The sequence below is a fragment of the Athene noctua genome, chromosome 17 (assembly GCF_965140245.1).
Source record: "Athene noctua chromosome 17, bAthNoc1.hap1.1, whole genome shotgun sequence".
Taxonomy (NCBI): domain Eukaryota; kingdom Metazoa; phylum Chordata; class Aves; order Strigiformes; family Strigidae; genus Athene; species Athene noctua.
In genome coordinates this window covers 9,730,387-9,750,856 of record NC_134053.1, presented here as the reverse complement: position 1 = coordinate 9,750,856, position 20,470 = coordinate 9,730,387, and the positions used below count along the sequence as shown (strand labels likewise).

At 39.2% G+C, this 20,470-nt stretch overlaps 1 protein-coding gene across 2 annotated transcripts in view; it reads left to right on the top strand.

Moving 5' to 3' along the window:
• The first annotated feature begins 300 nt into the window (after positions 1-300).
• Positions 301-20,470, top strand: part of LOC141967421 (septin-2) — a 40,483-nt gene continuing 20,313 nt past the window's right edge. The window contains exons 1-7 of one of the 2 annotated variants that reach the window (XM_074921199.1): positions 301-382; positions 5,774-5,825; positions 6,940-7,039; positions 8,539-8,625; positions 9,227-9,350; positions 14,075-14,209; positions 14,674-14,791. In XM_074921199.1, coding sequence (XP_074777300.1) covers positions 5,799-5,825; positions 6,940-7,039; positions 8,539-8,625; positions 9,227-9,350; positions 14,075-14,209; positions 14,674-14,791 — 591 coding nt within the window. In that variant the 5' untranslated portion in view covers positions 301-382; positions 5,774-5,798. The remainder of the gene's footprint in view (positions 383-5,773; positions 5,826-6,939; positions 7,040-8,538; positions 8,626-9,226; positions 9,351-14,074; positions 14,210-14,673; positions 14,792-20,470) is intronic. The other variant, XM_074921200.1, reaches the window with a different exon arrangement.

Genomic DNA, 20,470 nt, shown 5'->3' with positions numbered 1-20,470 from the left:
CCGAGGGGCCAGTGCCGGACCCGCGCCCGTGGTCACGGCTGCCACCGTGCCATCCCGACAGGATACCGGCTCCTGCGGGGGGGGGGGGGGGGGGGGGTCGCCATGGCAACAGCCCGCCGCCCGCCCGCGCGGTACAGGCCGGCTCCCCCCGCTGCCACTCAGGCAACCGGGCGGGGCGGGGGAGACGCTCTATCCCTCCTCTCGCTAGTCTCGGAGCCGCGCCTCGTTGCTATTCGGGGAAGTGGCCTAGACCATAGAGTCGTGCGGAAGGTAGGTAGGCGCTCGGCCGCGGTGGCGTGTGGGATGCGGGAGGGCTCCGCGGGCGGAGGTGGCAGATCGCGGCCTGTCAGCCGGGCACCGGCGTAAGCGACCCCAGGCTCAGGTAAGCGCCGGGGGCCGGCCCGCGTCTTCTGGCCGGCGGGCGGGCGGGCGCCTCCGCCTGGCCACGCGGCGTGGCCGGGCCCAGCCCTGCCCGGCCTGCAGCCGCCGGTGAGGCGGTAGGAGCTCGGCCCCTGGAGCTCGCCCGCGGCGGCGTGTGCTCCATGCACGGGCTTAGTGGCCTGGCTCCGGTGTCCCTCCTCTGCCGGGGGCGAGGTTTTTGAAGCTGATGTACGAGGAGGCGAGAAGCGTATCGGGGCAGAACTCACGAAACCCCGCGGTCGGGTCGTGGGCCCTTTTACACACGCAGTGGTTTTTTTTTTAAAGCAAGACATGCCTTACTCTGGAGATGCGGACAAGGCCTCTGTGTCCTGCCCAGCATAATGTCGCTGGAGCTGCGGGGCGAGGACGGACCAGGAAGTTGTGTCTCCGCAGGGCATTCCTCGGATGCTTTTTAAATTGCAACACCAAGCGGGACCGGCTGCTGGGAACCAGGGGGTGCTGCAGGGGACATGCAGAGCCCACCCCTACACAGAAAGACCTGTACCTGATTTGGCAACAGGCAGAACAAGTGCTTTACCGTTTGGTTTTGGGGTGTTTTTCTTGGTTTTAAATTACTGGTCACATGCAGGTTAGAGGCTGCATAGCATCATGGGACTTGAGCATGATTTGGAAGTGATTTAAAATACTAACTTACCACTGTTCGCTGTGCCTTGCCAGTACGTACACAATTAGAGTTAAGATTTGTGGATGTGAGGCAGAGCTACCTCTTTCCTGATGAGTGATCGTGGCTAATATATTTAGCTTTTTAATTAAAAAAAACAACCCTCCTTTCACATACACAGGTCTGTTTTACAGTATTTTTCTCTGATACAGTAGCTCTGGGAAAATACTGTCAAAAGCTGCTTGCGCAGGAAGCACATAATCACTAAAACTGATCGTCAATGAATGGTATTATTGCCTCCTTTGTGTTTTTTAATTGACTATTAAAATGACAGTAAGAAAGAAAGTTGTCTAGAGTAATACATTAATATTGAAATGGAACTTTAAATAAAACATTTAGAATTAGAGCTCTATAGCTCATGCATTGCTTTTCCTATATCTTTTCTGCTCCAGAACTGTGCTTATACCTGGTGCTCTTGTACTTGCTCAGTCCTTGTTTCCCTTTGCTGTGCATATGTGTGCTGTTAAGTCAAAGAAATGTTACGAGTTTTGATGAACAGCAATGTATTCCCCATAGTAATCTATACAGTGCATCATTGGTTCAAATACATTATTAAAGCAAAAAGAACACTGAATGCTGACTCAAGCAGTGGCATACACTTAGCTTGGCCTACCTGCGAGTGCTGTAGCTGGATTGTTGCATTTGCTGGAAGGGATACAGTCATTTTCCTGAATATGAGTAATGTATTCAATTGTTTATGTGTAAAAGAGGATTCCTTCAGTTGGCAACACCTGTTCGTAATGAGGAAAATGGAATCATCTGGGATTGTTGACAGAGGGAGTGGTGCTTTTCCCTGAGAGCTTCTGGGAGGGGGTTTCCAACCCCAAAGGTGAAGACGTGCTCAGAACAAAGCATGATCCAGAGAACAGGCTCTGTTGTACCCTCTGTTGTTTGATAGAATTGAGTGATTCATACAACTTTGATAGCATAAGCTACCAAAAAAAATTTGACTGCTTTGTATTTGAATACCCCTATATCCAGTTTGGAATACAGTGAGGAAATATTAAATTTTCACACAACTTCCTTGTTTCTCTGTATGCAAGATCCTTGGAAAAGTTATCAATTTATTTTAATATATTTTTATTTATTTATGTGCTTCAGTACTTAACTGACATTGTGAGTTTTTGTAGTTCTTTTTGTGAGAAACCACAAATACTGGTATTTTACTGACATATCCTTGGTGTTTCTCTGTTAAGTCTGAAAAAGCTTAAAAATGCTAATATTGAGACCATTTCCAACACTTGGAAACCTACTTAGGTCTTTACTGCTTTCTGTGTTCCTTATTAAGCTATTAAATACTTTTAAAAAAGTATCAGAATTACATGATCTCAGATGGAAAGGAAGAGACCTCATTTGATAAATCAGGAGGGCTATTCTGCTTGTAGAGATTGTAAGGTCACTCTAAAGTGATTATTTTAAAAAGTTGTTTAATGTCCATATATGGAAACACTCTTTGTACAGTTTTTTTACAGTGTTTTCTTTGTTTAGTTTCTATTAAGAAGCTCCCAGTCTGCCTGTTCCTAACAGTTTACTTCTTGCATCCTGACAGGAACAAAGGAAATGACCCATTTTCCTTCCCCTCTCTCTTTCTCCCTGGAATACTGTTCTTAGCAGAAGATGGTAGGATGGCATGTTCCAGGCCTCTATATTTGTAGAGACAGCAACTGTAACTGAATTTAGTGGTAATCTGCTCCCTTTGATTACTAAACAGCACATTGTTTGGGATAGGAATTTGTTGGAATCCAAAGTAAAACTGTTATATTATCCACTGTTCAAAAAGTGCTTTGGACATTCCTATACTGTAGCATAGTGTCCCCTTTTTTTCTGCTAGACTTGCTAAATTGGGCCTACAATTATCTACAAATTTTCACTGCTTTTGCAAGTTAATGCAATTGTATTTTATCTGTTACTTTCTCTTTGAAATATTTTGTGTGTGCTGCTTTGCTTAGCTCATAATGATTGAAATAGTATTTTGAAAATCAAAAGAAAACAACAGCTGTGACTCTTAAACTTTATAATGGAAAATTGATGAAAAATTAAACAATATAATTTTTAGATGTGGGACTATCCAGAATGTTGTCAGACACTCAGCCTCATGTTATTTTAATGTTTGACTCGGTTGTATGCAGACAGACTTCAGGATTTCAGCAGTCATTGATGCATAGTGTAGTCTGGTCCACTGAGGAGTTATCACTTGTAAGCAATACTTCAAGTGCTGAAGTTATTTGGTGTTGTAAGAAGATGTAGCATACGCTGTTCTGCTACTTCTAAGATTTTGATTTGTAATGATTTGGTAAAGCTTCTGGAAGATGTCTCATGGTCATCTGGGCAGGTGAATAATCTTCTACAAAACCTCATGAGGATAGTATTAGGAGTTGTGAAATGTGTAGAGGCTGAGTAGCTGAGGATTCATTTGAACCTCAGTGCCTTATTTAGGTGTTATGAAACAGCAGTTTAATTTTTTTTTTGTTCAACTAACTTAGAATATTTCTACTCTAACAAAATACAGTGGGAAATAATTAAGTGGATGCTTGTTGTACACAGGCATTTAAGCATGCGCTGCAGTCGGAGAGCGGCTGTCCTGCATCTTTCATGACAGCAACTTTTTGGTCAGAGTAAGACACAAGATGAATGTGGTTTGCCCAATAGGAAACAGGCTTTTAAAGTTGTATTTGTGGAATAACTTATTGTAAATTTAGCTTTATATGAGATGACAGACTAACTTTGAAGCCGAATGTGTCATAATCAGTTGAGAACAATTTTGATTCTTCTGCTTTTTAATCAAGTAGCTTGGGTAATGCTGCAATGGATGGGACTATAATGTCAGTTTAAAGCAAAAATAATTAGAGAATTTGCCATACATATTTAAATCTGAATTGTTCCTCTTTCTCCCCTTTAACTATAGGCAGCTGCTGTGGGCGACTTCTCATTACTATGAGAAATGGGCCAGAAAGTCTATCTACATTGGCACTCAGTGGCTATTCAGGAACTTTTCTAAACTCTTGAATTATATTACTGATTTTATAGACAAGATGACAACAGAGGTTTCCAAACACAGAAACAAGATTTGGACAGAACACTGAGTTACATCTGTAGGGGAGGCTGTGACTGTCTTTAAGGATTGTAACACTGGTTGGCTGGAAGCTGGAATGAGCCCTTGCATATTTTTCAAAGAAAAATAAGCTCTGTTTTTTCAAAACCATTCTTAAAGGATGTTTCCCAGGCTGTTTTGAGGAATGCCCAATTAGAGGCAGTCAGAAGATGATTAGGAACAGGACCTCCCTATTTTCCAGGCAATGGATGTATTGGGGTTTCATTAGCAAGCAAATGAACTGGGGATGCAGGGGAAAAGTAGTTGGAGGAGAAAGAAAAAAAAAAACAACCTTTCCTTGCTTACAGGGTGGCTGGTGTCTGCACAGCTGCCAGGATTTGAAATGCCTGCTTCAGGGCAAATGAAATGCCGTGTGAGCTGGAGACATGTTTTCTTTAAGACTCCAAGCTGCAATTATGCTAACTTCAACTTTTCCTTTAGTCCAAAGCTTAGTATGTCTCTGCTAGGATCTGACTGTCAAACTGCCAGTGTCAGAAACTGGACTGTATCCTGCTAGAACGACTCCCGCTACCCAACAGGAAAGCATTTCTGTCCGAACACACAGGTGCCTGCATAGGTCACTTCCCTGCTTTCCCAGGCCAAGAGCTGCGTCGTCAACAAACCAAGCTGTGAAGTGCTCCTGCCACTTCGGCGTTTCCTGTCAGGGCTTTGTGGCTGCTCGAAATAAAAGGGCCTTGCTATTGCTGTGATAACTAATCTATAGCACAACTAACATCCTTGAGTAAAAAGATAAGGCCTTGCCAAAGCCCAGCTGTTCTGGGTGTCTGAAACTAAAGAACAAATCTTTTTGATAGGCCTTCAGATCAGGGCGAATTTTCGTGTCCAGTGTGGGTTAGCCAAGTGCTAAGGTTCTGCGGTGTTCGGTGTGGTGCTCACATTCAGTGATAGTACTTGGAAGTGACTGAAAATAATGTTATGAAGTTTACCTGGCAATCCCATAGGTGTCCTGTTCTCAGGATAATTTTTGTATGTGGTCCTAATTCTCAAACATAATTTTCTGGACAGTGGTTAGATTGCATTCACCTATTTGTAAACCATCTTTAAGAAACATATATATATAATTCGTAAGTGGAAATGGTGAAAATGGAAGGGAAAGGACTTCCTTATGCTATTATGTATAGCAGATTGGGAACAGAGAATATGAATTTCAGGTTTTATATCAGAACTTAAAAGAAAAATTATATCAGGAGTACTGTGCATACTCAGCATTAACTTTCAGTAGATATTTTTCCTTCTTTAAAGACAGCATGGGTGAAAGATCTTTAAGGATACTGAATTTTAGTATTTTGAGTTTTAAAGGAATCTTTCTGTTTTAAAACTTTTTGAGCATTTAAATGAAGTATGTTGGGTTTGATAATCCTGTGTAATTTCTTTCTGGTGAATAGCTTCACAGAAGCAGCCATTTTGATTATGGCTTGTTTATTCTGGTAATCTTTGAGTATGCGACATTTCATTCTACGAGAATAAAATGTGATTATTACATGCGGTTGATCAGTTCAAAATGAAAGCAAATGTAATCTTCCAGTAGGCTAACATGTGCTATGGATTTTATTTTCCAGTGTCTGAAACTTGGAGTGACGAAACATGTCTCAGTCAGGTGAAAAAGTAAAGGTAAAGAGATGGCTGCATAGCCAAAAGTTTTGTTTAGAATCTGTTCAACCTCTGAAAATACTTCTGGTTTCACTGAAGTGGTAAAATAGTGCATAAATGATACCTAATTGCTCGAGATGTGTTTTGTAAAAGGAACTGTTTAGTAGAAACAGTGCTTCCATGTGATTCTAGTAATAGGCTTTCAGATGTTTGCCAGACATTCAGTGTTTGCTTACACATTTAGAATGGTGCCTTTAGCTAAAGAAATTTCATCTGACAGACCTTCATTTCTAATGTTTTTGCCCATCTGGGTGTGTTTTAAAAGGATTGTTAGCAAATAACTAATAGCCTTTTAAGTGATTTCCCCTGTATCCCCTCTGCCCCACTGGAAGTATGGCATTTTGTAAAAAGTGTTCTCATCTGTGCAGAAAACATTTGGTTCCAGCTAGCTCATATGTCCCTAAATCAAGTGGCTGCAGTTCTTGTTTAGGCTCCTATTAGGTTTTCAGTCAATTGATAACAGATGGTGAAGCAGACTGGCCTTTTTATAGCCCAAATCTCTTTGATAAGTTTTTCAGGCACATTTCTTTTTCCTGCTTTTGTGTTAGAAGCTAAACACTGTGAAGATAGGTGAACAGCTTAACCAGCAGAAAATAGATCTCTGTGTGATTGTGTCTTGGTAATCTCTGCATTACTATACAATGTTCTTGTTTTTTCTACATATGAAAATATGCATTATTTATTTTCATAGAAGGTAATAGCAGCAGATACCAAATTTGAACAGGTATTTTTGAACTCTAGTTTAAAATCTTTGGGACTTTTAGCTACATTTTAAGACTAATAATAGTGTGTTCTCTCAAGCTTGCAGATTTTTTTTTTTTTTAATTCAAGGACAGACTTTTGTTTGTGTGTAGCTCAAGGTACTTAGCAGATTTCTGTTTATATCAGACTGCTTGCTAAATGGGCCTGTTTCGAGATCTGCCTTCCTATGGCAGCAAAAAAATTGTTTTATTCTCTGTTTTTCTGCATACTTTATATACCTCTGCACTTCATTGTGTAGAATCAACTGAACTCTGTTTCAACTTTTTAGGGGGAAGGGGATCTTGCTTATATTCCACTTTTGTTTTCTTGTCAGTTTTCCGACTCAGCAGGCTATGTGGGATTCGCTAATCTGCCCAACCAGGTTCACAGGAAATCTGTGAAGAAGGGCTTTGAATTCACACTGATGGTGGTTGGTAAGTGACTTGTTTAAGTATTTTTGACTGCTAACAACAAGAACATTTCTTTCACCTAGACATGTATATCTTCCTACCTAGCAATTGACTGCTATACAGGAAGAAAAAGCTTTGAACATCTATACATTCTGTAATTAAATGTCTTGCTATTTTGTCATGTTTGGTAGGAGGGAATATTTTTAGTGATTGAAGATGATGACTTTGAGCCAACAGGACATTCTTGTATTCCTGACTCATCATCAGATGGTGGGGATAGTTGCTTAATCTTTTCTTTGACTCCTGTTTCCCCAGCTGAAGGCATGAATGCACATAGTGAATGTCTTGCTGTTGAAATGGTGATGCTATTCTTGTGTTTTCTGCTGTTCCATACTGACTCACTCTGGTATTATAACTAAACTTTTAATTTGCCTGTTTTGTGAATGTGCACCTGTAGGAGTCTCTGATGGAAAGTCCTTTAGGCACAAAGCTGTTCTAAGTGACATGATGAATTCTACTTGCATTGAATCAGTTCAGTGTTATACAAGTGCAAAGGGAGTCCACGGTATTATCACTTTTATGTAGTAGTTATCACAGAATTACATGTTACTGAAAAATGAAAATGAGAAGAGATGTGTAACCCTTCTTGTTGTCTGTGCTCTGTAGTATCATTTGAAATTATTTGGTGGCAGTGTCCAAAAATGTCTGTAAAATAGGCAATTTGTGATAAGTGTAGAGGTCTTTTTATATTTCATGTAGTTTGTGATGATAAATACAGATAACTTCTCCATCTCTAAGATTAGGTTAGTAGCATCTAAAATAACATGGCCAGTTGTCCTAAATGCTGACTCCTTTGATTCTCTGGGTTAGGGGAAAAAAAGTGACTTTTTGAAATTCAGAATTAACAATTGCATTTACAGGTTTAACTCTACTATTCTAATATAGGACAAAATTAGTATGACATGAAGTTCTAGAATTATGGAACTTCTTAGGCGGATTTTAAATAATTTTCTTATCTTATGTTTCAGAGGATGTATGTATCCTAAGTATAAATGCGCAAAGCTCAACAGTTAGTCTGGGATTGCTTTATTAATTCTCCCTACTAAGAGAGTTCCAGGTTCAATTTTTAGCTTAGGAAAACCTTAAAACTGTCAGAAATTTTCAACAGAAGAGTTAAAGCTCCTATTTTTGTAAGTTTAAGTTTTAAAAGTGCTTTTATTTCCCTGAAGTAACCTAACTATCTCTAGATCTATAGTCAAAGTGCTGTATGACCTTTCAGGTTTTATTATGAAATCTATTACAGTGAACTTCACATTTTCATGTAACACTTACAAAAACTCTAGAGGCTTGCTTTTCCTGTGTTTTTAAAGTGCTTAGCTGAACCTTTGATGTTTTTATCTCAAAAACTAGGGTGGATCCTGATGAACATTATTTTTCCTCCATAATGTGGGCTTGGGGAAAGAGGACATGCTTTAAAAAGCCTGGAGTAAAATGCTTAATAACCTAAGTTATTTTGATTGTAGGTGAGTCTGGCTTGGGAAAATCCACTTTAATTAACAGTTTGTTCCTGACTGATCTTTATCCAGAACGTTATATTCCTGGAGCTGCAGGTAAATGTGGTTTTGCAGTTCTTCCAGCACATACCCTATGAAATGTCATGTTTTTTCAGTTAACATTGCTTCATTCTGATCACAACTTCACCCATGAGACCCTTTTTTCATGCTGCCTTATGTATTTTAATCCTCCAAATTATTTTTTGAGCTGTCATTTTCTTATTCCTTTCAAAGACTCAGCTTTTGTTGTTTCTTCATCGTTATTAAAAACACAACCTCCCAAACCTTTTAGGTTTCCATATACCTAAATGTGGTTTTGCTCTAATCCCCATTTCATCTAATGTTTTTTGCCTGTAATGCATTAAATCCTGGGTAGAGGTGTAAATACTTTTTGACAAATAACTTAGCATGCATCTGAGTATTATAATTTTATTTTTGCATATTGTCATGAGTAAATTGCCTTTTTTTAGTTCGTTGCTTTTTATTTACAAAAATGTGTTAGATTTTTACTAGCTAGCTGTTTTTTTTAAAAAATATTTCATGCCATGTAGGTTACAGTACACTTCAGATTGGAATTCCTTCTCTGTTCCTGTTTCCTGCAGGGGTTTCTGCAGCAATTGATAGGCATAATAACAATCAAAATGTTCCTTTATTTTAGAGAAAATAGAGAGAACAGTTCAAATCGAAGCTTCTACAGTAGAGATAGAGGAGCGAGGGGTGAAACTGCGTTTAACAGTAGTTGACACACCAGGATATGGAGATGCCATTAACAGCCAGGACTGGTATGTGTGTAAATACTGCTTTGCTTGATAGAGTTTGTATCTTACGCAAACACATGCTACCATCTCTGTCTCTCTGAACTTAAGTGATTCAACTGGTGATCTTTGGATAACTTTGTACTAAAAGGAAGCAATAGATTCATTATTCTTAACATTAATGGAGGGTTATTCATGGTAGAGGTTTTCTTCTGAGTCCTTGCAGTTAGAGCACAATTTTCTGAGCACTTCTGCATTCTCAGTGCTCATCTTCATATTGTGAGTGACATGATCTTTTAGTTTGTGTGAGCTTTCAAATCACGTTTCTCTTATAATTATTGTTGCCTAAAGTACACATCTATGGTAAAACTTTATTACTTTGTACAACTTTCTGTTTCAATTTTATAACCACTTTTTTACGTTTCTGAAAGGTTGGTTAGTGTTCTCTAGGCTGTCAGTGATTCTCTCTCAAAACTAATGGCCTTTCCTCCAGGAAGGTTCACTGTGACAACTTCAGTCAACTTTTTGTCTCCATAGCTGTTCTGATAGGGCAGAATTCTGGCTGGGGGATTTTTTTTGTTGGTTGTCTTCTGTGTCTCTGGCCCATCCAGCTTCCATTATTTTTAAGACAGTACTTTTTATTCCCTGTCATTTATGTGTACTACTAGCAATTTGAATAGAACTGCATTTTTTTGGTGGAGTTACTACTTGGCTCTCTCTGGCTTAAATATCACTGATAATCTTTAATGTCTGAAATAATTGTCTGCAAATACACTGGACAACATACATAATTGCTTTAGCATAAAGATCACAAAGAAAGAAAATGGTAAAATAGCTATGAAGGAACTGGGCAGTTTGTAACAAAATTAGAATTAATAAGTTTGTTAATAAATTTAATTTCTAAATCACTGTCATGCTCTTCAGATGTGGAAAACTGCTCAGTGATAACTTTTTTCAAATAAAGATGAAGTATATAATGTGCTTACTAGGATGACTGAATTATTCCAGTGCAACTAGAAACTAAACTTTGAATTTCCATGTGGTTGTCTTTTAAGAAGTGCTAAGTATTTGTTTTGGTTGGCCATTATTTTTTGTTCACACTTTTTTGTGGTGATGGTAATCTTAAGGCAAACAAAGTGTCACAGTGCAGGGAAGGGGAGCATAAAGCTAATACTAGTTGATTTGAGTTCTTCATTATAAGTTGAAGGTCAAGAGAGAGACAAATACTGATAAGATAAGCATCTATAATGCTAATGGAATGTTTTGTAATCTTGATAGAATGCTGTGTTTTCTGGATTATTCTGAAGTATACTGTTACCAGACATGGGTTTTTCTTTTTTTCTGTGATGTTCTGTAGAAAAACAGCAAAAGTGAAGACAGTGAAGTTATATAATACGGTAAATGAAAGTTTAAAAGTGAAGCTGTAGTGGGATTTTTTTACTTACCTCCCACTTTTTGTACTTTATTAAGTTAAAAATAATTGAACTTTCAGAATAACACTAAGGCATCTTTCTGGACTGCAGCATGATCTTGCTTATTTTGTGCACTGTTGACTAGAGCTTCCTTCCGGTGTAGCTAAGAGCTCTGCAGCCTGTGTATTGTGTTACATAGAGCTCTTCCTGTTGATTGTGTTCTAATGCCCTTTGTTTATTCTGTTAAGATGTTTCTTAGAGACCTACGTGTTCAGATTTTTCCCCTTACTTTTTGGAGGCTTGCTAAATAGAGTCAGTCCATGATGATTCAGACCCAGTAGAACAATTTACTGGTTTATACTTAGTTTTCTGTGACAAATCTTCATCATCAAAATACATTATGGGAACAAATAGTACTTAAATACTACAAAATAAAAAGATGCAGTTAATTTTAATTGTCTCTTTCTAGTCCCATTTTTTTAATGTTATATAAGAGGTCTTTGAGCCATGGTAAATGTCATTTTGACTAAGTCTGTTAGTCTTTACAGGATGTCACAGGGACTTGAATGGATAGACTCTTTGTTTCAAACTGTAGTCAAGACTTAACCCAGTGCAACTACCTTCCTTCCGTGTTAGTTCAGAGGAAGCAGCAAGTTCGTGTTCTTGAACTTATGTTTGTGTTCAGCAATATTTACTGCAATAATGGTTAACCGGTAGATGGTGCTGATCTTGATCCAAGTTTTATAAAGCACTTTTTTTGGGAAAGCTGCAATTTGTGCAGACTACCTGTTCTTCAGGGTGATGGATTTTACTAAGGTTATTTTTGAACAGAAGTAAATCAAGTTGGCACAATATCTCTAGGAGGCAGCAATCTTTGATACTGTTTCAAATATCTCTCTCCTGAGTAGGTTTCCTGATGGCTTTTGGTTTCTGTCTTTGCATTGGTGAAAGGGCTTTTTTTTAGAGGTGGAATCTGGAGTCAATGTTATGTATTTTTTATCACAGAAGAAGTGCTAGTAAGGATTAATTGTCAGGAGTTTGTCCATTGGATCTCCTGTATTGGAAGAATAACAGTGTTGGATTGGGAAGTGAGTTATTAGAGAATGTGTTGTATAAAGTTGATTATTTTTTGTTTTCTAAATACTGTTGTACTTAAAACAGCCTGTGAGAAAAGGAGGATGGTAACTATAGTTAACCATAGTGATAATTTTTTAGATTCTGTCTGAAGCTTTAGTGCTAACTAGAGATCTGTATTCTAGAATTAAACTACAGCTAGGAATGCTCTTGGCATCAGTTTAGACATGTGTTTGGAGAATGGCAAAATTCTTTATGGTGGGAGTTTGGAAGCATAGAATGGCTCTTCCATGCGTAAGAACATTGGGATTGCGGGAGAAGTACGTCCTTAAGGTAACCTACTTCATCAGACAGAAGAGAAAGGATCCAAGGCGGGGAGGGGAAAAATGTTGCTTCATGTGTAGATCTGGGATCAAATCTGTCATCAAAAGGATGCTTGAGAGAAACAGTCTGCAGCTTAACTTGTTAGATATTGCTCATCATATGCATCATTTCATCTTGGTTGCAGTGTTGCAGGTCATTCTTTATAACTGCTTTCTGGCTGCTGCTAACTTTCTTTTTCTGCTGGCTTATGTTAAGTTGTATTTTGTGTGGTTTTGGCAGCTTAGTAATATTGTTCATTTTCCCCCAGTGGGCTTAAATACAACGGTTGTGTTGTTTGCTGTTGTAATACAGGATGTGCTATCTCCTAAGTAATGATAGCACAGTGGTATAAGCCAGGTGTTTCCCGGAAGTCAGAAGGTACAGGACACTGACACCACATTTATAAGGAAAATTATAGCAGTTACAGCTAGAAAACTGCACGTAAACTAATTACATTGCCAGGGAAATGTGTGATAGTTGCTTTCCCATTGTTTGTGCTTGGTTTCTGTCCTAATATTTCTGTGTCTTCAGTCTCATTACCTTTCACCAGCTAAGAGGAGAGTATCTAAGATCAACAGGAACATAAACCATGTTGTCCTTTTTCAACATGTTTAGGTATTAAGATGCTAGTTCTTAAAGACTTGAGCAGCACTAAGGTCAAAACCCAATAAAGTCTATGTTTTGCTGTGTCATCTTCTGTACTGTGACTTAGAATGGTACAAATCTTGCAAAGATATGAACGTGTATTTATATTCTATTACGGATTTATTTCTTCTAGATCCAAAAGCTTATTCAACTTTGGAAAATCAAATTTCCATCCAGGATATCTTACATCATTCTTGTCATTTTCTTTCCTTATCTTCATTACACCCATGCACCCCAGGGGTTGAGCTTCTATGTGTTCATTTTTTCTATATTACTAATTCTTTTTTTGTGTTTTTTTTGTCTGTTTCTTCCTTAAATTTCTCTAGTCAAATTTGCACTTTCTCAGCCACAGAAATACTGTTTTTTCAGGTTAAGCTTTCTGCTCATTTTTTTTCCCCAAGTAGTTTAAGATATGTCCATGATACGCAATCGTCTGCCTAATCTTATCTTCATCAGTGTGTTAATTTCCTTTCCCCTGAAGTACTTAATATAAAGTGTCCTTTTATATTAATGTTGTTTGCAGGTGTCTACATGCTCTGGAATATCTTAAAACAATCTTCTTAGTAATGCATTGTGTTTTCTTTTCTCTCTCTAGTCATGCTCTTTGTATCTGATTAATCTGTGTGATCAAATTTTGCATTCCTTTTTTTGTAGGGCATATTTTAAATTGCCTTGAAATAAGTAGGAATTATTTTTGTTTTCCAACAGAAAAGAATTCTGTAAGTTAACAAAAATAGCTTCATAAGTCATGTGATGCTTGCAAATGTATTTGTACTTAATTCAAATAGACTAGAATACCACAATTTTCATAGGTAACTGTAGAAACCTAGCTCTAGGGTGAGGGTTGTGAATCAAGAGGATATCCAGGATATGTCATTTGTCAGCTGGTTTAAAAACAAATTCTCACCCCCTAGCCCCAGAAAAAAAAGGAGGAAAATCCTTAATCTTCTGTTCCTGTCTGTGTTGTCTCAACATTGAGTGCTTTATTTCTGAGCTTGCACTTGAACTTTTTCTTCAGTGTGCAGTGTAACACTTGAAAGTAGCTCTAGGCATAAATAGACACTGGGTGGTTGCTATGAGAATATCTTTTTGTGATATCAAAATAGTTTTCCTTAGTAGTAGCTACAATGCTAGGAAGCTGAATTTTTGTAGGAGAAATGTTCTTAATGAAAGTACAATTCTCCTCCTTTTCTTATATTTTCATAATTATATTAAAGCTGATTTAAGATGCCTCTCTTTCTTCTCCCCCCCCCCCAGCTTCAGAACAATTATCCAGTACATTGACAACCAGTTTGAAAGATACCTTCATGATGAGAGCGGTCTAAACAGGCGCCACATTATAGACAACAGAGTCCATTGCTGTTTTTACTTCATCTCTCCCTTTGGGCATGGGTAAGAAAAAGCTCTTCTTGTATTTTAGGGCATTATGTCTTGTTCATAAGTCTGTTCATTACTTAAACTGGAAACTTAACATTAAAGTTAATTGAGTTACTTCCCACACTGTCAGTTAGCCAGTGCAATTAAGATGGTCCTTGGGGATTAATGCTCTTCTCTGCTTTGTCTCCTTTTTGGCATTTAATATTGTTTTGAAGCAGTCAGTATTACAGTGTTTATCACCCAGAAACATAAGAGCTTATAATATCTTATAGTGACAATTTTAATTGTAATTCAACCTTTACACAACCAAGCTGATAAGCAAGTGCTCTGACTTCATTTATTCTGGAAATACTATTTATGTAGATATTTGAAATAAATAATTTTTAATACATTTGATCTGTTAAACCAAAACCAAGCAAAAACAACAAACAAAAAACCCACTCCTTTTTTTCCCCCTATTTTTTTTTACTTGTTGGCAGGCTGAAACCATTAGATGTAGAATTCATGAAGGCTCTTCATGGAAAAGTCAACATTGTCCCTGTGATTGCCAAGGCTGACACACTGACGCTGAAGGAGAGAGAAAGGCTGAAGAGAAGAGTAGGTCTAACACTTGATCATGAGAACAATGCAACCATACAGTGTTAAAGCCAAATATAAAGTAAATTCAAACTGAAGAGGGGTGAATGATATTGGCTAAGGACCTAATCTTCAGAAAGTCCCAGGTGGGAAATTTTCACTGAAGTCTGATGTGCTTTACCAGCTACACTTGCTGAGAATCTGGCCATTGTTTGGCTTCACGTATCTTGACAAGCAGTGCACCCCGATAGTGCACTGACTCCCGAACCAGTGCCACAATCAAAGGTGTGACCATGGTCTAGGCATGTTAGGAACTACAGTTTGGCAAGGTGAGGTACTGCTAGCATTACTGTTGTGTTTGTATAAATTTAGCTCAGTGATGTAAGAAAACTTACCCAAGAAATGGGATAAATCCTCTGCATCTGAGAAACTTTAAAGTGGGGACAGTTGTGACCTGTATGAACCTTGTCTGCAATGTAGATAAACATTCACTGAAGGTGGGGAGAGGGATTTATACAGAAGTGACCAGCTTTATGATGAACTAGGTGAAAGGGGGAAGAAAAAAAAAAAGTTTCTTCATTGAGTTAAAAAGGATCTGCTGGGTCTTGCTGGGAGAAATTCTGTCCAGGCTCTTGAGATTTTATTTTTTTCTTCCACAACTGCTATGAGGAGGTGACAGGTTCTGTGGGCAAATTGAAAGAACTCATAGGGAAGTAACAAAGCAGAGTGGCTGCTTATGCTGGTTTTTTCTTTTTCTGTGGCTGTACTGACTTGGTGAAGGATTTTTATCTGATACTAATGTTTGTGGAGCTGCTACTTTGTAAAGAAACTGTATTTAATCTTTCAGCAGTGTACTTCAGGCTCATTTTGCTTAGGTTCTTATTTTTTGGTTCAGCATTTGGTAGCAGAATGATGTTGAAAGATTTGAAGCAGAAGGTAAAGGCAGGGACTGGGAGAAAGATAAACTGTCTACTGTAGGAGAAGATCAGGTCTGAGACCATCTAAGGAACTGAAGGTGCACAAGTCCATGGGACCTGATGAGATGCATCCACAGGTCCTGAGGGAACTGGCAAATGAAGTGACTAAGCCACTATCCATCATGTTGAGAAGCTGTGGCAGTTTAGTAAAGTCTCTGCTGAATGAAAAAGGGAAACATAACCCCCACTCTTAAAAAGGGAAAAAACGAAGACCCAGGGAACTACAGGCCAGTCATTCACCTCTGTGCCTGGGAAAATCATGGTGTGGATCCTCCTGGAAACTGTGTTGGGATACATGGAAAATAAGGAGGTGATTGACAGCCAACATGGTTCACTAAGGACAAATCGTGCCTGTGAAATCTGGTGACCTTCTATGACAGGGTTATAGCATTGGTGGATAAGGGAAGAGCAACTGATCATCTACCTGAACTTGTGCAGAGCTTTTGACACTGTCCCGCACAACATCCTTGTCTCTAAATTGGAGACGTGGATGTGACGGATGGAGCACTCGGTGGATGGGGAATTGGCTGGATGGTCACACTCAGAGTTGTGGTCAACAGCTCGATGTCCAGGTGGAGAGCAGTGACGCGTGGCGTCCTCAGGGGTGGGTGTTGGGACTGGTGCTGTTTGACATCTTTGTTGGTGACACGGACAGTGGGATCGAGGCACCCTCAGCAAGTTCCCCGATGACACCGAGCTGTGTGGTGCGGTCACACGCTGGAGGGAGGGGATGTGCCATCCAGAGGGACCTGGACAGGCTGGAGAGGTGGGGCCGTGCCAACCTCATGGAGTTCAACAAGGCCAAGTGCAGGGTCCTGCCCATGGGTCGGGGCAATGCCAAGCACAGACACAGGCTGGGCGAGGAGTGGGTGGAGAGCAGCCCTGCGGAGAAGGGCTTGGGGGTATTGGTGGATGGAAAACTGCCTGTGAGCCAGCAACGTGCGCTCGCAGCCCAGAAAGCCAACCGTGTCCTGGGCTGCACCCAGAGCAGGGTGGGCAGCAGGGCGAGGGAGGGGATTCGCCCCCTCTGCTCTGCTCTGGTGAGACCCCACCTGGAGTCCTGTGTCCAGCTCTGGGGGCACCAACATCAGAAGGACTCAGACCTTCTCGAGTGGGTCCAGAGGAAGCCATGAAGATGATCAGGGGCTGGAGCAGTTTCCCTGTGAGGACAGGCTGAGAGAGTTGGGGGTGTTCAGTCTGGAGGAGAAGGCAGCTCTGGGGAGACCTTAGAGCAGCCTCCCAGTACTTAAAGGGGTGACAGGAAAGACAGGGAGGTGTAGGGATAGGATGAAGGATAATCGTTTTAAACTGAAAGAGGACAGATTTAAGACTAGATGTAAGGAAGAAATTCTTTCCTGTGAGGGTGGTGAGGCCCTGGCACAGGTTGCCCAGAGCAGCTGTGGCTGCCCCCTCCCTGGCAGTGTTCCAGGCCAGGCTGGACGGGGCTTTGGGCAACCTGGGCTAGTGGAAGGTGTCCCTGCCCAGGGCACAGGGTTGGAACTAGATGATCTTTAAGATCCCTTCTGGCTCAAACCATCCTGTGATTTAAGTGCAATGTTAATTAATTTACAGGATAATTCACTGGGAATCAGAATGTTCTTCCTTGTTAGTTCAAATACATAAAATAAACTAATATAAAATAGGTTCTAGCTATAGTAATCTTTCACAAAAGCAGTTCTAAGGTGTAATAAAGAGGAACATAATCTCACCAGGTTTTAGTACATGCTGTAATTGTTTTGGGACTCTTCTGTGCTCCTTTTATCTGCTGTTTGCTCTTAGAGTCAAGCATAGCATGGTGCATGTGCTGTTTGACATTCACTTCTGTGTATTGTTAACACTGGATTGTAGCTGAAACATGGCAGTAGTGCAAGCAATGTGTTTCCCAGTGTGGCTTTGGAATTGCTTTTTTTTCAGTACACTTCTGTAAGTGATGTTAGATTGAGGGTTTATGGTGTACGTTTATTGTGAAAGATGTAGATGAATCCCAGTTTAATGAACAGATTAATTTAAAGGTAACCTCTCAACCATATTCAGTGCTAATCCATGTCTAGCTCTTTCTAGTTAGAGCAAAGTTGCTTTTAACTAGCTAGTCTTTAAAACAGTCTTGACTTAGGTATATGGACACTGCATTTATGCATTGGCCCAATATAACAAGATGAATGGTGTTTATGCTGTAGTCTGAGGGAGTGGTTAGGAAACAGGTAAACAAGTCTTCAGTTATTTTTGTACTGCTGGCAAAGGTCACTCTACAAACTGAGTTTATACTAAGTCAAATGTATAATGTGATTCCAAAGCTTTGAAAGTCTAGCTACTGTATATTGTTCTAACTCAAAGCATCTTGGCTAACAGAATCACTAATCAAGAATAAGAATCAAAATCCTGCTTTGATGACGCAGCTTGAAGTCTTTAATTTTTTTAGATGTTTCTGCCATTTGGCCATCAATCTAAAGTAAAATGTTTTTGTTTTGCCGCTTTGGACTAAGCATCAAGATCAGTTTGTGGTGCTTGAAAAGGAAACCCAGCTTGGAGTAATTCCTGTTTGGTCTTTCTGGAATTCAAAGTTAGTTTTTCAAAAACTCTTGAGTGGGAAGAAATGCAAGGTAGTTTCACAAGCTGTGCCATGCAAGGCTGCTAAGGAAACCTGCTCAAAAGAATGACTTCATGAGAGGGGAACTAATATTTTGACTTTTTTTTTAATTTCCCATGGGAAGGCTAATCTTTAGGAACACAGAATCCTCTGAGGCCAATAAAATTCAGGTCTGAAGAAGCAAAATGCTGCTTCATTGTTAGGACCATAAAATACAGTTTGTTTTTATTGCAATTCTTTTTCCTTTCAGGAAAGCACTAGGCTTAACAGCTGTAATATATTATTCTAGCACCCCTTGTTGTCGGCTTTCCCGTTATTGTTTCACTTGCATTTTATCTTCAAGATCTCAGCCAGGTTAAACATGCTTTCTTGTTTTATGCAGCTACTTAAAGGCATCGCACTGCAGCACTGTCCAATTATCCCAGCTTTGCATCTTTTGTTATCATTTGGTGACAATTTGATTATCTTCCATTTTGCAAAACAGTAACAACATGCATTGATTTAAATGTAATTGTGTGATTGTAACAATTGCTTATTGTCAACACTTACTCCCAAATTTCTTTTCATTTAAAAATATTGCTCTCTGTGTAGGTGGGGGCTCATAACATTCAGAGTGTGCGCGCGTGTGTGTGTGGGGGTATGTTTGTATACCTGGCAGGAAAACACTGTCATGGGAATAGTTGTGGTTCCTACATGGTTGTACCTCTTCTAATGGTCTGAAGGGTTGTTTTATTTTAAACAGCTGTTTGATAATCAAGCTTTGGTTGGACAAGTTTTATTTATACCGTAGCTATTGGTTGCCATCACAACAGAAGATCGAGGAACCTAACAATACTATGAGAAGGCTCCTTAAGACTTCTTGTCTATTTGAAGTCTGGTTGTATTTGTATTGTTAAGCTAGTGTTCAGTTACATATGTAGCAAAGACAACACAAGTCTATACCTAGGCTTTTCTGAATGCTTTTAGGATTACACACACACACCCCACCCCCAATTTTATCCAAACATTGTCTACTAGAAGAGTTCAGTAATGCAGTAGAGCTGCTGCTTGGTTCAGGTGTCGGTTGTGGGTTACAGTTGCAACTTGTTAGAGAATACTAATACTAGGGAAGCTTGCACAGTTAACCTTTTTCTGCTGAGACATCCAAGATCCCTTTAAAGAGAGTTGTTACGGGATCTCGGCATTCTTCACTTCTCCTCCTACCACCACATTTTCTTTAGTGAAAGAAAGTCTTGCCAGTGCATTTCATGGGATTTCTGACTTAAATATTTTTAATAGTATGGCAGTAGAAGTATTTTCTTCAGGTTTGGAGAAAGGATTGACTTGTACCACCTTTTGAAACTGCCAAAGGTCTGGAATTATGCTAGCTGCTTACCCCTGCCGTGATTTCATTAGGAAAAGAATGTGTACAGGAATACAGATAGTCTATTTTTTTATGTTAATCTCAGATGTTAGTGACAGTAAAAATAACCTGTTTATGGATGTTTTTTCTCTTAGTTTTGAATAACTATCTCCAGTTTAAGGGGATAATAAGCTTTTGTGGTTTTGATTCAAAAGACAATAGGCACTGTCTTAAGGTTTTTGTAAGTACAAGAAAATATACTTTGGCATGGGCTGCATGGTTTTGATGCCATAACTAATTAATCCCTTATCCAAATCCATTGCTTTTACTTATTTTTTCATATTAACTTCACTTGGGTTTTGTCTGCTTCTGTATTATGCTCTATGTAAATATTCTGTTGTGGTTTTTTTTTTAACAATTTACTAGTGATGCTGTCTAAAAATGCTTTTATCTTTTTTGCCTTTTAAAAAAAATTTAAGCCTGTGTTATTTGGCACTTTGGACACTGAATCAGGTGTTTATTTGTTAGCCTTCAAAAAGTTCTGCAAGAGTACATTGTATTACAAATATTTTACTAGTCATGCATCTGACATTCGTAGCAAATAGTGTTCTAATTCTGATGATTATTCCCCAAGTACAGCTACAGATTGGACGCCTTGGTTGCATCTTGATATGTTTATTTTAAATCTTTATTTCTGTATCACTGCACAAAAATATGCTAGCTAAGGGCATATGCAAAGAAATGTACATAAGGAATGTCACAAAATGTGTTTAGTCAGTGAGTCCGTTTCTCTG